Below are 13,818 nucleotides of genomic sequence, written 5' to 3' on the forward strand. Positions count from 1 at the left end.
TTTTTTATTCAGAACTGATAAAAATAGTTTAACATAAAAAAGGTGATAGAATTTAAAAAGTGTCTCTTGTTATTTAGCTTCTAAGAGTGTATCACTTTTATCTAAGTTCACCCTTGCAAAAATCAGATTAATTTGTTACAATATGCTAAAAGCGTCGTTTCCATTGGCTACAGGTTTTAACATTTTAACGTTAAAGTAAATGTATAACATCTGCCAGCAGTATTTAGTACTTATATTACATAGATACGCAGTTCTGTAGTTGTATTACGATATTAAGATTTTGTTGATTAATTGTTTTGGTCATGTTTTAGTAAAAAAAAAAATACAAAAATCTATAATAATTAAAAAAATTAATAAAGTAGGAAATAATCCTGTTAGGAAGGAATGAAAACATTTGGAAATGAGAGCTGATAAATTAACAATACATGAAGGAAGTGGGAGGGGTCCTACAGAAGTCCAGCTAGATGCTTTTAGTTGTGTCATCCAATTGCTTTTAAGTCTGTGACGCAACCCATCAGTGACAGGAAACAGGCCAGCAGGCTGTGTGTTTGTTGTCAGTGAGTTTATTAGAGAAAACAGAAGAGCACTGTGTGTGTGTGTGTGTGCATCTTTGTTGGTCCAGTCTCAGTTTTTCCAGCTAAACATGCTGCAGATACTTCTATTGCTACTGCTGTCATCCACGGTAAGTTACACTTCAAAGCTAATGATTTAATATAGTATTTTAGGAGAAAAAGTTATTTGAGTAGCCCGTGAACAGTTCCTCAGGATTTAACCTGCTGTACCCACAATCAGGCTGACAGCCGGAGTCAGCGAGTGTCGGGCTACAAGAAGGCAAATGCATGTGTGTGCCAGCTAAACTCCACCATGTGGCTGTTCCCTGCTCAGAAGTTTAAGTACGTGTTGGAGGAAGTTCACACCTGTGAAGGATCTCTGAATAACCTACAAGAAGAGGTAAGAACTCATGTAGCATTATTTTACTCACCTCTGCTACTTAAGCATAAGTACCAATTGCAATATTATTGCTTCATTATTTATAATTTTTTTTATTATCACATATACTATATATTGGTATGTAATTTTTAAATGTATGTGTTACTGAAGTTTATATTTTCATATCATTCCTCTGCCACCTTCAACAGATTTATTTTTGAACAACAAAAAGATTTGTAGGATTCATATTGAAAACTAGAAAACCTATGGCTTGTTTTTGTTCTTGTTAAACTTACATTGTCAGTTGGGATTTAAATACACAGCCGGCGTCCACGGTGTTTTATTTTTCAGTTATATTCCACATTGGCCTTTTGGAATCTCTATTCTATAAGTACCTCCTCGTTTATTATACTCTTATACTGAAATTTGATATGATATGAGAAAGTATGCACAGTAAAATTTGTAAAATAATATAATGTAAAATAATCACTTTTCATAACCATTTCAATGTTTGATATTAAATACTTTAAAAAAGTTTAAAAAGCAAAAACACTGAAATACCCACAGAATTGATTTCCTGTTACCATTAATTTTATGTTATTGTCTGCCAGATAATATTTCAACTTCAGTCTGGGATCAGAATATCACAGGATTTTTTTTGTCTGCATTTCTTGCAGCTGACGTTCTCCAGCCAACGTCTTCCACTGATCCAGGATCAGTTTTCCAACTTTACGGCTCGGCTGGAACCCTACAACTACCTGCATTTCAGGGGCCTGTATACAGAACTGTCCCTGCGCCAGCTGGGCCAGGAGCTCAGCCAGTTACAGGTGGACATCGATGTGGTCCACAGCCAGCTTAACAACTCCGAGACACAGAAACTCTCCAAAGAGGTAGAGCTAAAATAGCAAATGGCAGCAAAATACAACAGAAAGAAAAGATTTAATGTTATATTATGTCAGGTCACATGTGACCTGTTGTGATGTAACAGAATTATCAATGGAATAATATTATATCCATTTCTGATAGGCTGATAGACTACATAAACATGTAAACAAGATGCAAACAATAGACACGCTTAACATGAAGACTGTGAAGGAGAAACTGCGCTACCTAAAGAATAATGTGGAGACCTGCAAGTCAATCCCCAAAGACTTCAGAGGTATGTGTGTGTGTGTGTGTGTGTGTGTGTGTGTGTGTGTGTGTGTGTGTGTGTGTGGTGTACATGTTTAGATATCTTTGTGAGGACAGAAAATTAACATGCTGCTATACTTATGCGGACGAAATGCCCGTTCACACGAGTTTGAGGCTCAAAATGTGATTTTAGTGTCAGGGTTACAACAGGGTTAGGGTTAGGCATTATTTTTGATGGTTAGGTTTAGACTAGGTGGCTGGGGAAAGCATTATGTCAATTAGATGTCCTCACTATGATATGAAAAAATTGTGGGTGTGTGGGATTGTCAGTGAGAGACAATTATCAATTAATTTGTAATAATCAATTATTCCTGAACACAATATTTCTCAGTGATTGGGGTATTGGACTTTCTTTGTATTTTGATTCTACCTATGCACAAGGAATGGTGAAGAAGACCCAGTACAAAGTCGTGTCACTCAAGAACTACAAGAACTAGCTTATTTTCCCTGATCCTGTCTGAAAATAATATTTGAGCCAAACAGACACTCTCACGGGATCATAAATAAATGATCCCGATAGGTGACAATGATTGACTGTATCTTATTATCTCCTTCAGAAACCTCCTGATCTTTCTGCCTTTCCAGGTCATGACAGGCACTGCCTCAGAGGTCTGATCACCAACATCAGTGACCCTATCACAGCTAAAGTCAGTCCTCATGGTAAGAGCTATATCTCTGGTTCGTGGGGAAAACAAGCCCAGAAAGAGAGCGAGGGGCAGAAGAACAGTTACTGGGTTCAACCTCTGCTAAGCAGCCACATCTGGGGCAACACTGTGCGCCTTTACCAAACCTATGAAGACTTCATGGCCTCAACAAACCACAGAGAATTTACCTTTGCTTCATCTTACAGTCATCCCAGCACAAATGAAGGTCCGAACGCCGTCCTGTATGGCGAGGCTCTGTATTATCACTGCTACCGCTCTGCAGACATTTGCCGGTATGACCTGGAGACCAACGAGGTCAAACGGGTGACTCTTCCAGGCACCGGTGTGGGTTTCAACAACAAGTTCCCCTATTGTTACTACGATTGCCGGCTCAATAGTGATGTTGATGTAGAGGCAGATGAAACAGGACTGTGGGCTCTCTATGCCACTATAGGTAACCATGGTAACCTCGTGATCAGCCGCTTAGTTTGGGACAGCGAGGTGAAGAGTCTCAACGTGACACAGACGTGGGAAACGAGGTTGTTCAAGAAGGCAGTAAGTAACGCCTTCATGGTGTGCGGTGTTATGTATGCGACTCGTTACGTTAATGAGTACCGGGAGGAGGTGTTCTACGCCTTCGACACAGCCACAGGCAAAGAAGACAACTCACTAGCAATACCACTGGAGAAGGTAGCTAAAGCAGTGGCTAGTCTAAGCTACAATCCCACCAACAAGCAGATCTACATGTACAACGATGGATACTTGCTGGCCTACCAGGTTTACTTCTGATCTAAAGCTTGTTAAACAGTTAGAAAAAAGCAATGATTTAAAGTTCAGTTTGAGGACTATTTTATGCAAGCAATACAAATATCACAAATATGTCATGTATGCTGTAAAAAATTAAAAAAATCTATCTATCTATCTATCTATCTATCTATCTATCTATCTATCTATCTATCTATCTATCTATCTATCCATCTATCCATCTATCTATCTATCTAGGCCTAGCTTGAGGGTACACGTTAATATTTTAGCTGTTATGGGGCTACAACTCTTGATGCTTCCTCTACCATGGGGGCTGCTTTGGACTTTATCTTCCATATCTGCTTCCATTGCTGCACATGGACGTCCCTCTCCTGTCCTGGTTCTGCTGGAGGTTCCTTCCTGTTAAAAAGGAGTTTTTCCTTACCACTGTCGTCAAATCACTTGCTCATTGGAGTGATATGATTGTTGGGTTTTCTCTGTTTTTTTATATTATTATAGGGTTTTTACAATATAAAATGCCTTGAGGGAAGTGTTGTTGTGACTTAGTGCTATATAAATAAAACTGAACTGAATTCAAATTTAGGGTTTTGGTGTTGCAGAAACTATGTAATGTAAATGAGAAAGTAAACACTATTTCAAATTTAGGGTTTTGCATATTAGCAAATATTAACAAAAATCATTGGAACCTTAAAAGAAAATTATTTAAATACAAACTCAGATAAAAACATGACATATTTCATCATGTCACTTATTTAACAAAATATATAATCAATGTGAAAAATTAAGTGCAGTGTACTCTATGATTCAGTAAATTGTAGAGACACGTGTATAATCTTTTTGAGAAACTTTATCAGTCAGTCAGATTATTATTGACACATTTTGACTCTCTTTTCTTTACAAAAATTGTTCATTCGATTAAGGTTCTCAGGCATTGATTTGTGCACTTGTATTATGAACCATAAATGTGTAACATTTTATCTGATACTTGAAGGAGAAACGAAAATGTTATCCATTGTAAATTTCAGTCATTGTAAATGCACTGCAAAAAATTAAATTAAATTAAAAAAACTTTTTCTACTCACATTTTATGTTTTTTGTTAATACAGTATGTCAAAATGAAAACATAACTATAAATTCAGACACGTGAGGTCGTGCTGAAAACAATGATACCAAACAAAAATAGTTTTTAAAGGTGAAATGTAGAGGAAACATCAAAAGTAGTTAAAAATGTCCAATTATACCCTGGACCCCAGAGGGTTAAAAAAATGTTTAACCCTCTGGGGTCCAGGCCCAGTAAGGCAATAGTTACTTTTCAAGTAATTAATTACTTTTAGAATCTTGTAACTCAGTTACTAACTCAGTTACTTTTTGAAGAAGTAACTATAATTAATTACTTAAAGTAACTTGCCCAACACTGCATATTAAAAAAAAGCTAGTAAATGTTGTGATATTTTGATACCATGGTAGCATTAACAGGATATTGTTTTATAGTGATATTATACAGGAAAACTGTTACTCAATAAGGCCCATTTACTAGTTGTTTTTCTCTTTCTCTGTAACCTAAGAATTAATGTGTAAGAATCACAGGATGGTACCTCAAGGTTGAAAACACCACAGAGATCACTTCCTTACTCCCATCCTCCCTTCCTTATCTCTTAGAAAGGAGCTTGTTAAAGGCCAGGTGGTTCGTTTCAGAATTCACTAATGAAAGAACTCTGTATTCTATGTCTAGGAGTGTATTTTGCTGGGATAATCATAAATTGTAGCTGAACTGATAAACTACACAAAGGATACTTCTTTGCTCACAAGGCAGGAAGACGTTCCCTTATTTGGTCTGTACCGGTTTGAACTGAGAATCTGTTGACACACGAACCTTTTTCCTCTATATATACTGTTGTAAGATGAATAAACCTTTGTACAAATAAACCGTACAGTTTCTGTGTCGTTTTGTTCTCCCAGTTGCTCCCGACGTCGTAACTAACACGCTGAATGGCATATTTGACTGTTACTTGAGAATATTTCTTTGAGTTCTATAGGTTATGGACAATCTCTGCTGATAGGTGCTCACGCCTCGGAGGAAACCCGATCCACGGAGAAACCCGGGACGGAGATTTCTTTCAATTTGGTGTCAGAAGTGGGATTTGCTGACGAAGGTAAATACGTGTCTTTTTTTTATTTATAAGACTGTGTTATACCTTTCTCAGTGATCCATAAAGAAACGGGATACACTGACGAAGTTTTCCTTAGTGGCCCAGATAAATGGGGTACACTGACGACTTCCTTAGCCCCGATTAAAGTAAATTAAAAGCAGAGAGATACAGGAGGTTGCCTGTTGTTTTGAAAACGAAAATTGCTAGCAATAAAATCGAAAGTAACCTCAACTTTGCCTCAGCAAAAATACTAACATAAATCCTTCAAGCGTGTAAACCCCTCTGGAAATCACTGAACATGGGTCAGAATAATTCAAAGACCTCAGACAGGTCCGAAAAAAAAATCGAAATTAACTGCAAAACAAAATAAAATAAAATATAAAGTCACAAATAACGGCTCAGTACGACTACCACTTCCGGTCACGTGTAATCCACGTCCGTGAATCGGTGAAGACTTTCATGATTACGTATCCAGAACATGTGGAAGTGCTTATGTGACTGACTTTGTCTACAACTTAAGAACTGTAAGTTCAATGCATTCTAATTTATTTCCGGAGCCCTATCCCGAACGATTATCGCCAGAAAACAGGTCAGTAGAAATGTTGAATATCATTTGCGATAAGAAAAGTAGTCTGCTTAAAAAATCCTGTAGAAAATATATGATAGAATGTCGTGACGTGATACATCGAATATTACCACTATGGAAAAAGGGACCGGAACCAGGTATAGATGCTTTAACATCAAATAAAACTAGTGCAGGCTCTAGCATAGAAAATAAATCTACCACAGGAAAAGCTAGTCTTGCATGTCCAGCCGTTCTGCCTACGGCCCCACCCCCTTACGAAGATGAGACCAAATTAATAGTCGCTGTAGCAGCTGCACGCACACAACGTCAACATTCTGATCTAACCAGCTTAAAAGAAAGTGACAAAAAACCTGAATCAGATGCAACGAATCTTAGCCATCTCCTTGAACAGGACCAGGAAAATCAATATATACGCCGCGAGGAAGAATTAGCAGAACATAGGAAAAGAGAAAAACTTTTGAAAGAAGAATGTGAGGAACTTATGAAAAGCAATTTAGACGACTGTGAAGAAAAACTTTTGCATCAGGCAGTGTCCATAATTGACACCCACATGAAACGCCACGATATCGTGGCTAGAGGTTTAGAGGTAGCTAAAGAAATACCTATTACCAGAACTTTAATAAAGACTTATCTAAAAGGAAAAAAGGAAAAACAAAGCCAGAATGACAAAGGTCCTTACACCAACACTCGCAAACAATCAGAATTAAAATCTAGTGACGTCAATGACACTTACCCCTTTATGATAATAGGAGATCAGTGTTGTATTCAGCCCCCTAAAATCTCAGAATTAGTGGTAACTATTAAAGAGCTTCCTGATCCTCTTAAAAATCCTACAGCCTTTGTCTTTGCATTACAGAGAAGTACCAGATATCACCATTTGGGTGGTCCGGATTACAGGTACATATTGTGTCAATGCATTCCTGGAGTAACCGAGTCACAACTCATAGGAGAGATAGGTGAATTAGATCCAAAGCATGATAAAGCATCCACAACTGCAGAGTTCTTGTGGGTAAATGATGACAAAATCACCGGTTTCTTCAGGAATCTAAAGAGATTCCTGTTAACAATGTCCAGAGACAAAATTGACTTAAATGCAGTAACAATGTGTAAACAGAAGCCTGATGAATCTATCCTAGTATTCATAAAACGCTTTATGCACTGTTGGGCTAATGAGGCATGCATGCCAGAGGATGGAAATGATCAGATTTTCATTACTACCTTTTTGAACAATATCCACCCTGAATGCTCTCAGTTGCTAAAAGTGACAGCTACTGATAATCTCTACGAACTGAGTAAAGATGCTTTCTTAAAGCTTGTAAAACTGAAGGCCAGTGAATTTTAATCCACAAGGTAGACAAGCTAGAGGTGCAAATTTGGCTCCGTTTTCCAGCAGCCGCAGACACCCAGAGCAAAAATGAATTTGTGTATTTCATTTAACACAAAGGGTGAAATGTTTGCTGACACTGATAACAGCTTATGTTTTTTCGGCCCTATGCACCGACATCATGGAGAAGGAACAGCCTCTGTGTCAGCTGGACGCCTCAGCAGAGAATGAAATCAACATCTTTTTGTCCGGTACTCCACGTCACACACTGTGTCAAACACGTGTACAGATGCCACTACCAGGATGGCTCAGACAGGCTTGACGTTCATGACTGCATGACACGCATACAGGAATCCACAGCACCACGTCCAGATCTAGAGCAAACACCTATCCCAGACTCAGCCACGGTTTATGTGGACGGGTCCTGTTCAAGGCCGAATGACAACTCATTTCTTTGTGGCTATTCAGTGGTGACATTGCCTGACATCATACTAGAGGCTCACTCATTACCATTTCACTCAGCACAAAAAGTAGAGCTCATGGCTTTAATACGCGCCTGTGAGCTACATGTGGATAAGCGTGTGACAATTTACACAGACAGCCGCTATGCGTTTGGCGTCGTACACGACTTTGGCACATTGTGGAGACAAAGAGGATTTAGATCGGCTGACGGAAAACCGATCGCTAATTCTGATCTTGTGCAAAGACTTTTGCAGGCTATACAACTACCATCGGCCGTTGCAGTTGTGAAAACGAGAGGACACAGTACAGCTGACACAGACGAAGCAACAGATAATGCCCTAGCAGACGTGACAGCCAAGGCTGCAGCTGCATCGCAGCTCCCACCTCCGCAGGAAGTATTATCTGTGCCCCTACAGCTGCCACTTGTTACACTCCCAGACTATTTAGACACAAATGTTGATTTAAAATTCATACAAGAGCAGGCCTCTGCATCTGATTACACCTATTGGGAGAATAATGACTGTACCTTAGATGACAGAGATGGCTTATACAAAAATCTTGAGGGTTTGATTGCCCTCCCATCTTCCCTGCTGCCAGTCCTTATCCGACATTTTCACGGTGTGAGTCATGTCGGACAAAGTGGGGTAATAGATGCAATAAAATCAAGATTTGTAATTGAAAAAAACATTGCATGCAGTAAAAAGCATATTAGCAACCTGCCTAACATGTGCACGAACTAATGTAGGGAGACCAAAAGCAAAACATCAGCATTTATCACAACCAGATTTTCCATTTCATACATTACAAATTGATTTTACACACATGCCAGCACAAGGAAGCATCAAGTACTTACTGGTAATAGTGGATCAATTTAGTAAATGGGTAGAAGCTTATCCAACATCAAAAGAAACTGCAGAAGTAGTCTGTCAAAAGTTGAGCAATGAAATAATACCCAGATTCGGGATACCTCACCAAATTAACAGTGATAGAGGACCTTCATTCACATCAGAAGTAATTCAAAAGTGTGCTAAAACTTTAGGAATAGACTGGAAATATCATGTGCCATACCACCCTCAGAGTTCAGGAGTTGTAGAAAGAATGAATAGGACCATAAAAAATCGCCTGACTAAAGCAATGATAGAAACAGGAATGACCTGGGTCAAATTACTTCCTCAAGTCCTCTGTAAAATTAGAATGACTCCATCCGCAGCAACCAAATTATCTCCATTTGAAATAATCATGGGAAGACCGTTTCCAACACCATGGTCAGCTTCCAGAGGGGCACCGCTATTGGAAGGGGACATAGACACTGCATTGTCCGACTATGTTCACAATCTGGTAGAAACACTGAATAATAACTATCAGAAAGTTTGTCTCTCTCAGCCTCTCCCCTCCACAGCTCCAACTCATCAGTGGAGGCCAGGAGACGCGGTGTTGGTGAAGTTGCTAAAACCAAGGACACTCGGGGAGGCCGCGTTTTCCAGCCCCCAGACTGTACTGGCAGTGACGAGAACCAGCATCCTCACAGACGGACAACCTCAGTGGATTCATGCCAGCAGGGTTAAGACCAGCCCAACCAGACCATCTCAGGCGTCGGATCAAGCAGACGACGTCTCCGGCGAGCCAGCGCCCGGATCTAATACACCTACACACACGCAATCACTGATTAACACACAACGCCTGAAAGAGCCACAACAAGGTACTCGAACATCCAGCAGGAACAGAAAGCCGAGAGTACCACATGATGTCTAATCTGATAAAGCTAGACTCATTCCATCCTGATAATGGAGAAAATGAAATGCCCATTGTCATCATACAGCGCTTATTCTATGTCTCTCGAACCTGGGACCAGGCCAGGAGACGACTGAAGAACTGTGTTTTTTCTTATATATTTAGGTTATTTCACATTTATGATTTGTCTTTAGATTATGTTATTACATTCTGTCTTTATACTATGTTATCATTTCATGATAAAAGGAGGGAACTGTTGTGATATTTTGATACCATGGTAGCATTTACAGGATATTGTTTTATAGTGATATTATACAGGAAAACTGTTACTCAATAAGGCCCATTTACTAGTTGTTTTTCTCTTTCTCTGTAACCTAAGAATTAATGTGTAAGAATCACAGGATGGTACCTCAAGGTTGAAAACACCACAGAGATCACTTCCTTACTCCCATCCTCCCTTCCTTATCTCTTAGAAAGGAGCTTGTTAAAGGCCAGGTGGTTCGTTTCAGAATTCACTAATGAAAGAACTCTGTATTCTATGTCTAGGAGTGTATTTTGCTGGGATAATCATAAATTGTAGCTGAACTGATAAACTACACAAAGGATACTTCTTTGCTCACAAGGCAGGAAGACGTTCCCTTATTTGGTCTGTACCGGTTTAAACTGAGAATCTGTTGACACACGAACCTTTTTCCTCTATATATACTGTTGTAAGATGAATAAACCTTTGAGTTGATTTTGGGAAAGCAACCCGTACAGTTTCTGTGTCGTTTTGTTCTCCCAGTTGCTCCCGACGTCGTAACTAACACGCTGAATGGCATATTTGACTGTTACTTGAGAATATTTCTTTGAGTTCTATAGGTTATGGACAATCTCTGCTGATAGGTGCTCACGCCTCGGAGGAAACCCGATCCACAGACGGAGATTTCTTTCAGTAAATACGTTGTACTAACAAGTTGACAATCTGTTTGAATTTAATTTACTTATTTAGATAACTGCTACTCTAATGTCACTGCAAGGATTTCTCCACAAATCTCAAAACAACAATCTTGTGACTTTTATGAGAATATGACATTTGTATGTTTACATAAAAAAAGATATAATAACAAAGTTAGACTGACTCTGAACATTAAAACCACTACACTGGAAATTATTGATTTTATTAAATAAAGAGAGTACAAGGCAAAGATGAACCTTTTATTTGCACTGGTTGAATTAGCTTAATGGAGAAATACATTGTTTATGAAATGTGATGCATTAAACATGAAACATCTTGAGGAAAAACGGTGTTGGCTATACCATGTTTTACTCGAGCACCTATTTGAATTTCAGACTTTTATAGAAATCAATCAATTTTGCAGAAATGAAACAACAACATCAATTTACCCAAACAACACCTTGTAGGAAACCATGTTGGAGTCACAGTAAGCATGCAGCATCTGGTCCACAGGGCTGTAATTTAGGCTTTGAATGTTGGTAGACATCTTGTTCATGAAGATGCCAATGTTAAACCTCTCCTGTCCCGTCACGGTGTTGAATGAGTAAAAGATCTCCTCGACCTCCCTGTTAATGTAACGTGTTGCATAGAGAACGCCACACGCTATGAAGGTGTTGGTCACTGACTGTTTGTAGACTGAAGTGCGCCAGGTCTTTCCAAGCACTGGTGTTTCACCCTCCTCTAGCTTGGAGAGAACCAAGTTGCCAAAGTCCTGAGTGGTGGTGTAGACCACCCAGACACCAGACTCATCTGTTGCCAGGTCCAGGTCAGTGTATGGGTAGCATTCCTCAAGATGGCAGAAGTTACCTTTTGAGTTGTACCTGGTTAACAGAGGATAGCAGTGAAAGTTTCTGTCATAGTTATTCAGCATTTCATCCAGTAATGAGGTCCAAGACAAACCTGGTGCCTTTTGGTAGTTGTAAGGTTGTGACACTTTTAGTGGTGAGATTGAATCGACAAACATAATCTTGGTTGTAACAGTTGTAGTACAAAGCCCCTCCATACAGAACATTATTTGGACCCTGGATAGTGTTGGTAGTTGGGTTTGAGGAGTGGATCTGGACGTTACCTGAAGATGAAAAAGAAGGAATAAACATATGTTAATAGTTTAAAACTATAATTTGCTTCACAAAAATGTATCAGTAATTAAGACAAACTGCAAAACATTGTTCTTAAGAACTATGGCAGGTGAGTATTATTTAGTAAAAACACTCCAGGATAACATGGGCTGGGAACCAATGCAGAACTGTCTATGCACCTGTACAGGACCAGCACTGGAACAAGGGCTGCTTGTTGAAAACACGTAATACTGATACTTGGTATCAGTATAACTTGCTACCAAATGTTAAAGCCACTTTTATAAAGGGTTGCATAACTCGATTTTAGGTACAGTTAGGTAGTTACCTAACAAACTCACTGTACATGGTCCTTTCCAAACATCTTCAGTAACCCAAAGTACAGCAAACCTCTAGGGTTAATTATTTCATCTTTAAAAATTCAAACAATGTAATAAGCTACTTTATTACCAACTTCAGAGTGATCCCAGTAAAAACAGTAAGGGTTTTTTTGCATTATGTGGGAGGGAAAAAAACAACAAGAAGAGAGGAGTTCCTTACCTGGGACGCTCACTCCAATGATGAGAGAACTCAGACTGCTGTAAAAACGAACATAGTTGGAGTATCTGTTACTCGAAGTCATCATCACCAGCCAGTACCAGCTCTCTTTGCCTTCCTCTGGTCTGGGATCACGACCCCAGGCTCCGTAAGCGTACGAGCCAGGATATTCTCCTGCTGTGTAGACCCTTGGTCCAGTGACATTCAGAAGCCGGCTGCGTTGACAGGTACCTGATGGGATAAAAATAAAAAGGATTATTAACTGCTCCAATCCCCTAAGAACAGACTCCCACTGCCACCAGAAGAGAAATAAACAAACAAACACATAAAAAAAAAGAACAAACTCACCCTGTGGGGGCTCGGTGGGTGTGACGGTAGTGTTCATTTTTTTGTTGCACTTGAATACATCTGCCTTCAGAGCAGAGTTGACTTGTTGTCCCTTTATCACCTGCATGGTGTCGAACTTCTCCAGCTCTTGCATCTCTGCTTTAAAGTTCCCCAGCTGAGACAAATTTTGATTGTTTACAAGATCGTAAACAGAGTGAGGGACAAAGATACAGTGATGTCAGTGTTTTGCAGCATGTGGTTGTGAATCTACCTGTTCAGTGGCGTTAGCAGTGAGGATCTGGTGTTGCTGGGTGGTGCTGTTGAGCTTGTCAATCAGCTGCTTGATCTCAGTCATTTCATTCTCTATAACATACAAGCTGAGAACTCCATACAGCTCTCCGTCATCCTCCTTCTCAAGGATCAGCACGTCTTTGTTCAGCTGGGAAAGACGACGCTCCAACCCCAGCAGCAGACTCTCCAGCTCCACAGTCTGCAGAGGCAGCAGTGATTAACCAGGAATGGAGACACACAGCATGAGAGCTTTAAAAGACTAGTTACCTTCTGCGGGGTGATGTTGCTGTTGCAGTCTGATACGTTGGTTTCAACTATCCTGAGTTTTTCATGAGGGAATGCCTTCTCTGAGTTATTCAGCTCGCATGCACACTTTTCTCGTGGAGGAGCCTGAAATTTAAATGTATTTTCAAGTGAAATAAGCAGAACATCACATTTAGTGGTATTTGGTATTTGTCGCTTTATTCAAAATGGATATTTACCCATTGAAATGAAGTCTTCAGTATTTCTTACCTGCTGGGTGAATGTGAGCAGAGCACACAGTGGAATAATCACGTACAGCTTCATGGTGAATCAGAGAGCAGAGCTGAAGAAAACTCTCTCTAAAGTGTTTGATTGTGGCACTGGGACTGCAGCAGCACCCTCTAATTTGCGAACACTCCCATTATCCTGTGGATGTGAGGAATTGGATGTGGGTGTGTTTGTAGATTATGTATCACTTTGTTTTCTCTATTTTCTGATTTGGATTACAGCAACACAGAGAATTTGCACCCAATCATGGGAAATGACAGTAAAAGCATCTTCGGC

General features: G+C 39.6%; 2 protein-coding genes across 2 annotated transcripts; one reads left to right on the top strand and one right to left on the bottom strand.

Moving 5' to 3' along the window:
- The first annotated feature begins 643 nt into the window (after positions 1 to 643).
- LOC113027340 (olfactomedin-like) lies at positions 644 to 3,554 on the top strand. The gene is made up of 5 exons (XM_026176959.1): positions 644 to 682; positions 793 to 951; positions 1,608 to 1,820; positions 1,957 to 2,089; positions 2,707 to 3,554. Exons 1-5 carry the CDS (start codon positions 644 to 646, stop codon positions 3,552 to 3,554), a joined length of 1,392 nt encoding a protein of 463 aa, XP_026032744.1.
- A 7,429-nt stretch (positions 3,555 to 10,983) lies between these two features.
- Positions 10,984 to 13,584, bottom strand: LOC113027248 (olfactomedin-4-like). Its single transcript, XM_026176869.1, has 7 exons — positions 13,525 to 13,584; positions 13,279 to 13,401; positions 12,992 to 13,210; positions 12,742 to 12,895; positions 12,397 to 12,624; positions 11,681 to 11,849; positions 10,984 to 11,601 (listed from the first exon to the last, which is right to left on the bottom strand). Exons 1-7 carry the CDS (start codon positions 13,576 to 13,578, stop codon positions 11,166 to 11,168), a joined length of 1,383 nt encoding a protein of 460 aa, XP_026032654.1. The 5' UTR covers positions 13,579 to 13,584; the 3' UTR covers positions 10,984 to 11,165.
- Between the last annotated feature and the right edge of the window lie 234 nt (positions 13,585 to 13,818).

This window comes from Astatotilapia calliptera, chromosome 7, assembly GCF_900246225.1.
Source record: "Astatotilapia calliptera chromosome 7, fAstCal1.2, whole genome shotgun sequence".
NCBI classification, from domain to species: Eukaryota; Metazoa; Chordata; class Actinopteri; order Cichliformes; family Cichlidae; genus Astatotilapia; species Astatotilapia calliptera.

What these genes read in the sequence shown, in the direction of transcription:
- LOC113027340 (XM_026176959.1), top strand. Translation starts at nt 644, where the DNA reads ATGCTGCAGATACTTCTATTGCTACTGCTGTCATCCACG. An exon ending in TGCTACTGCTGTCATCCACG is followed by an intron (nt 683 to 792) that starts GTAAGTTACACT and finishes ACCCACAATCAG; the next exon opens with GCTGACAGCCGGAGTCAGCG. An exon ending in AATCCCCAAAGACTTCAGAG is followed by an intron (nt 2,090 to 2,706) that starts GTATGTGTGTGT and finishes CTGCCTTTCCAG; the next exon opens with GTCATGACAGGCACTGCCTC.
- LOC113027248 (XM_026176869.1), bottom strand. Translation starts at nt 13,578, where the DNA reads ATGAAGCTGTACGTGATTATTCCACTGTGTGCTCTGCTCACATTCACC. An exon ending in CTGCTAACGCCACTGAACAG is followed by an intron (nt 12,896 to 12,991) that starts GTAGATTCACAA and finishes AATTTGTCTCAG; the next exon opens with CTGGGGAACTTTAAAGCAGA. An exon ending in CAACTACCAAAAGGCACCAG is followed by an intron (nt 11,602 to 11,680) that starts GTTTGTCTTGGA and finishes TCTGTTAACCAG; the next exon opens with GTACAACTCAAAAGGTAACT.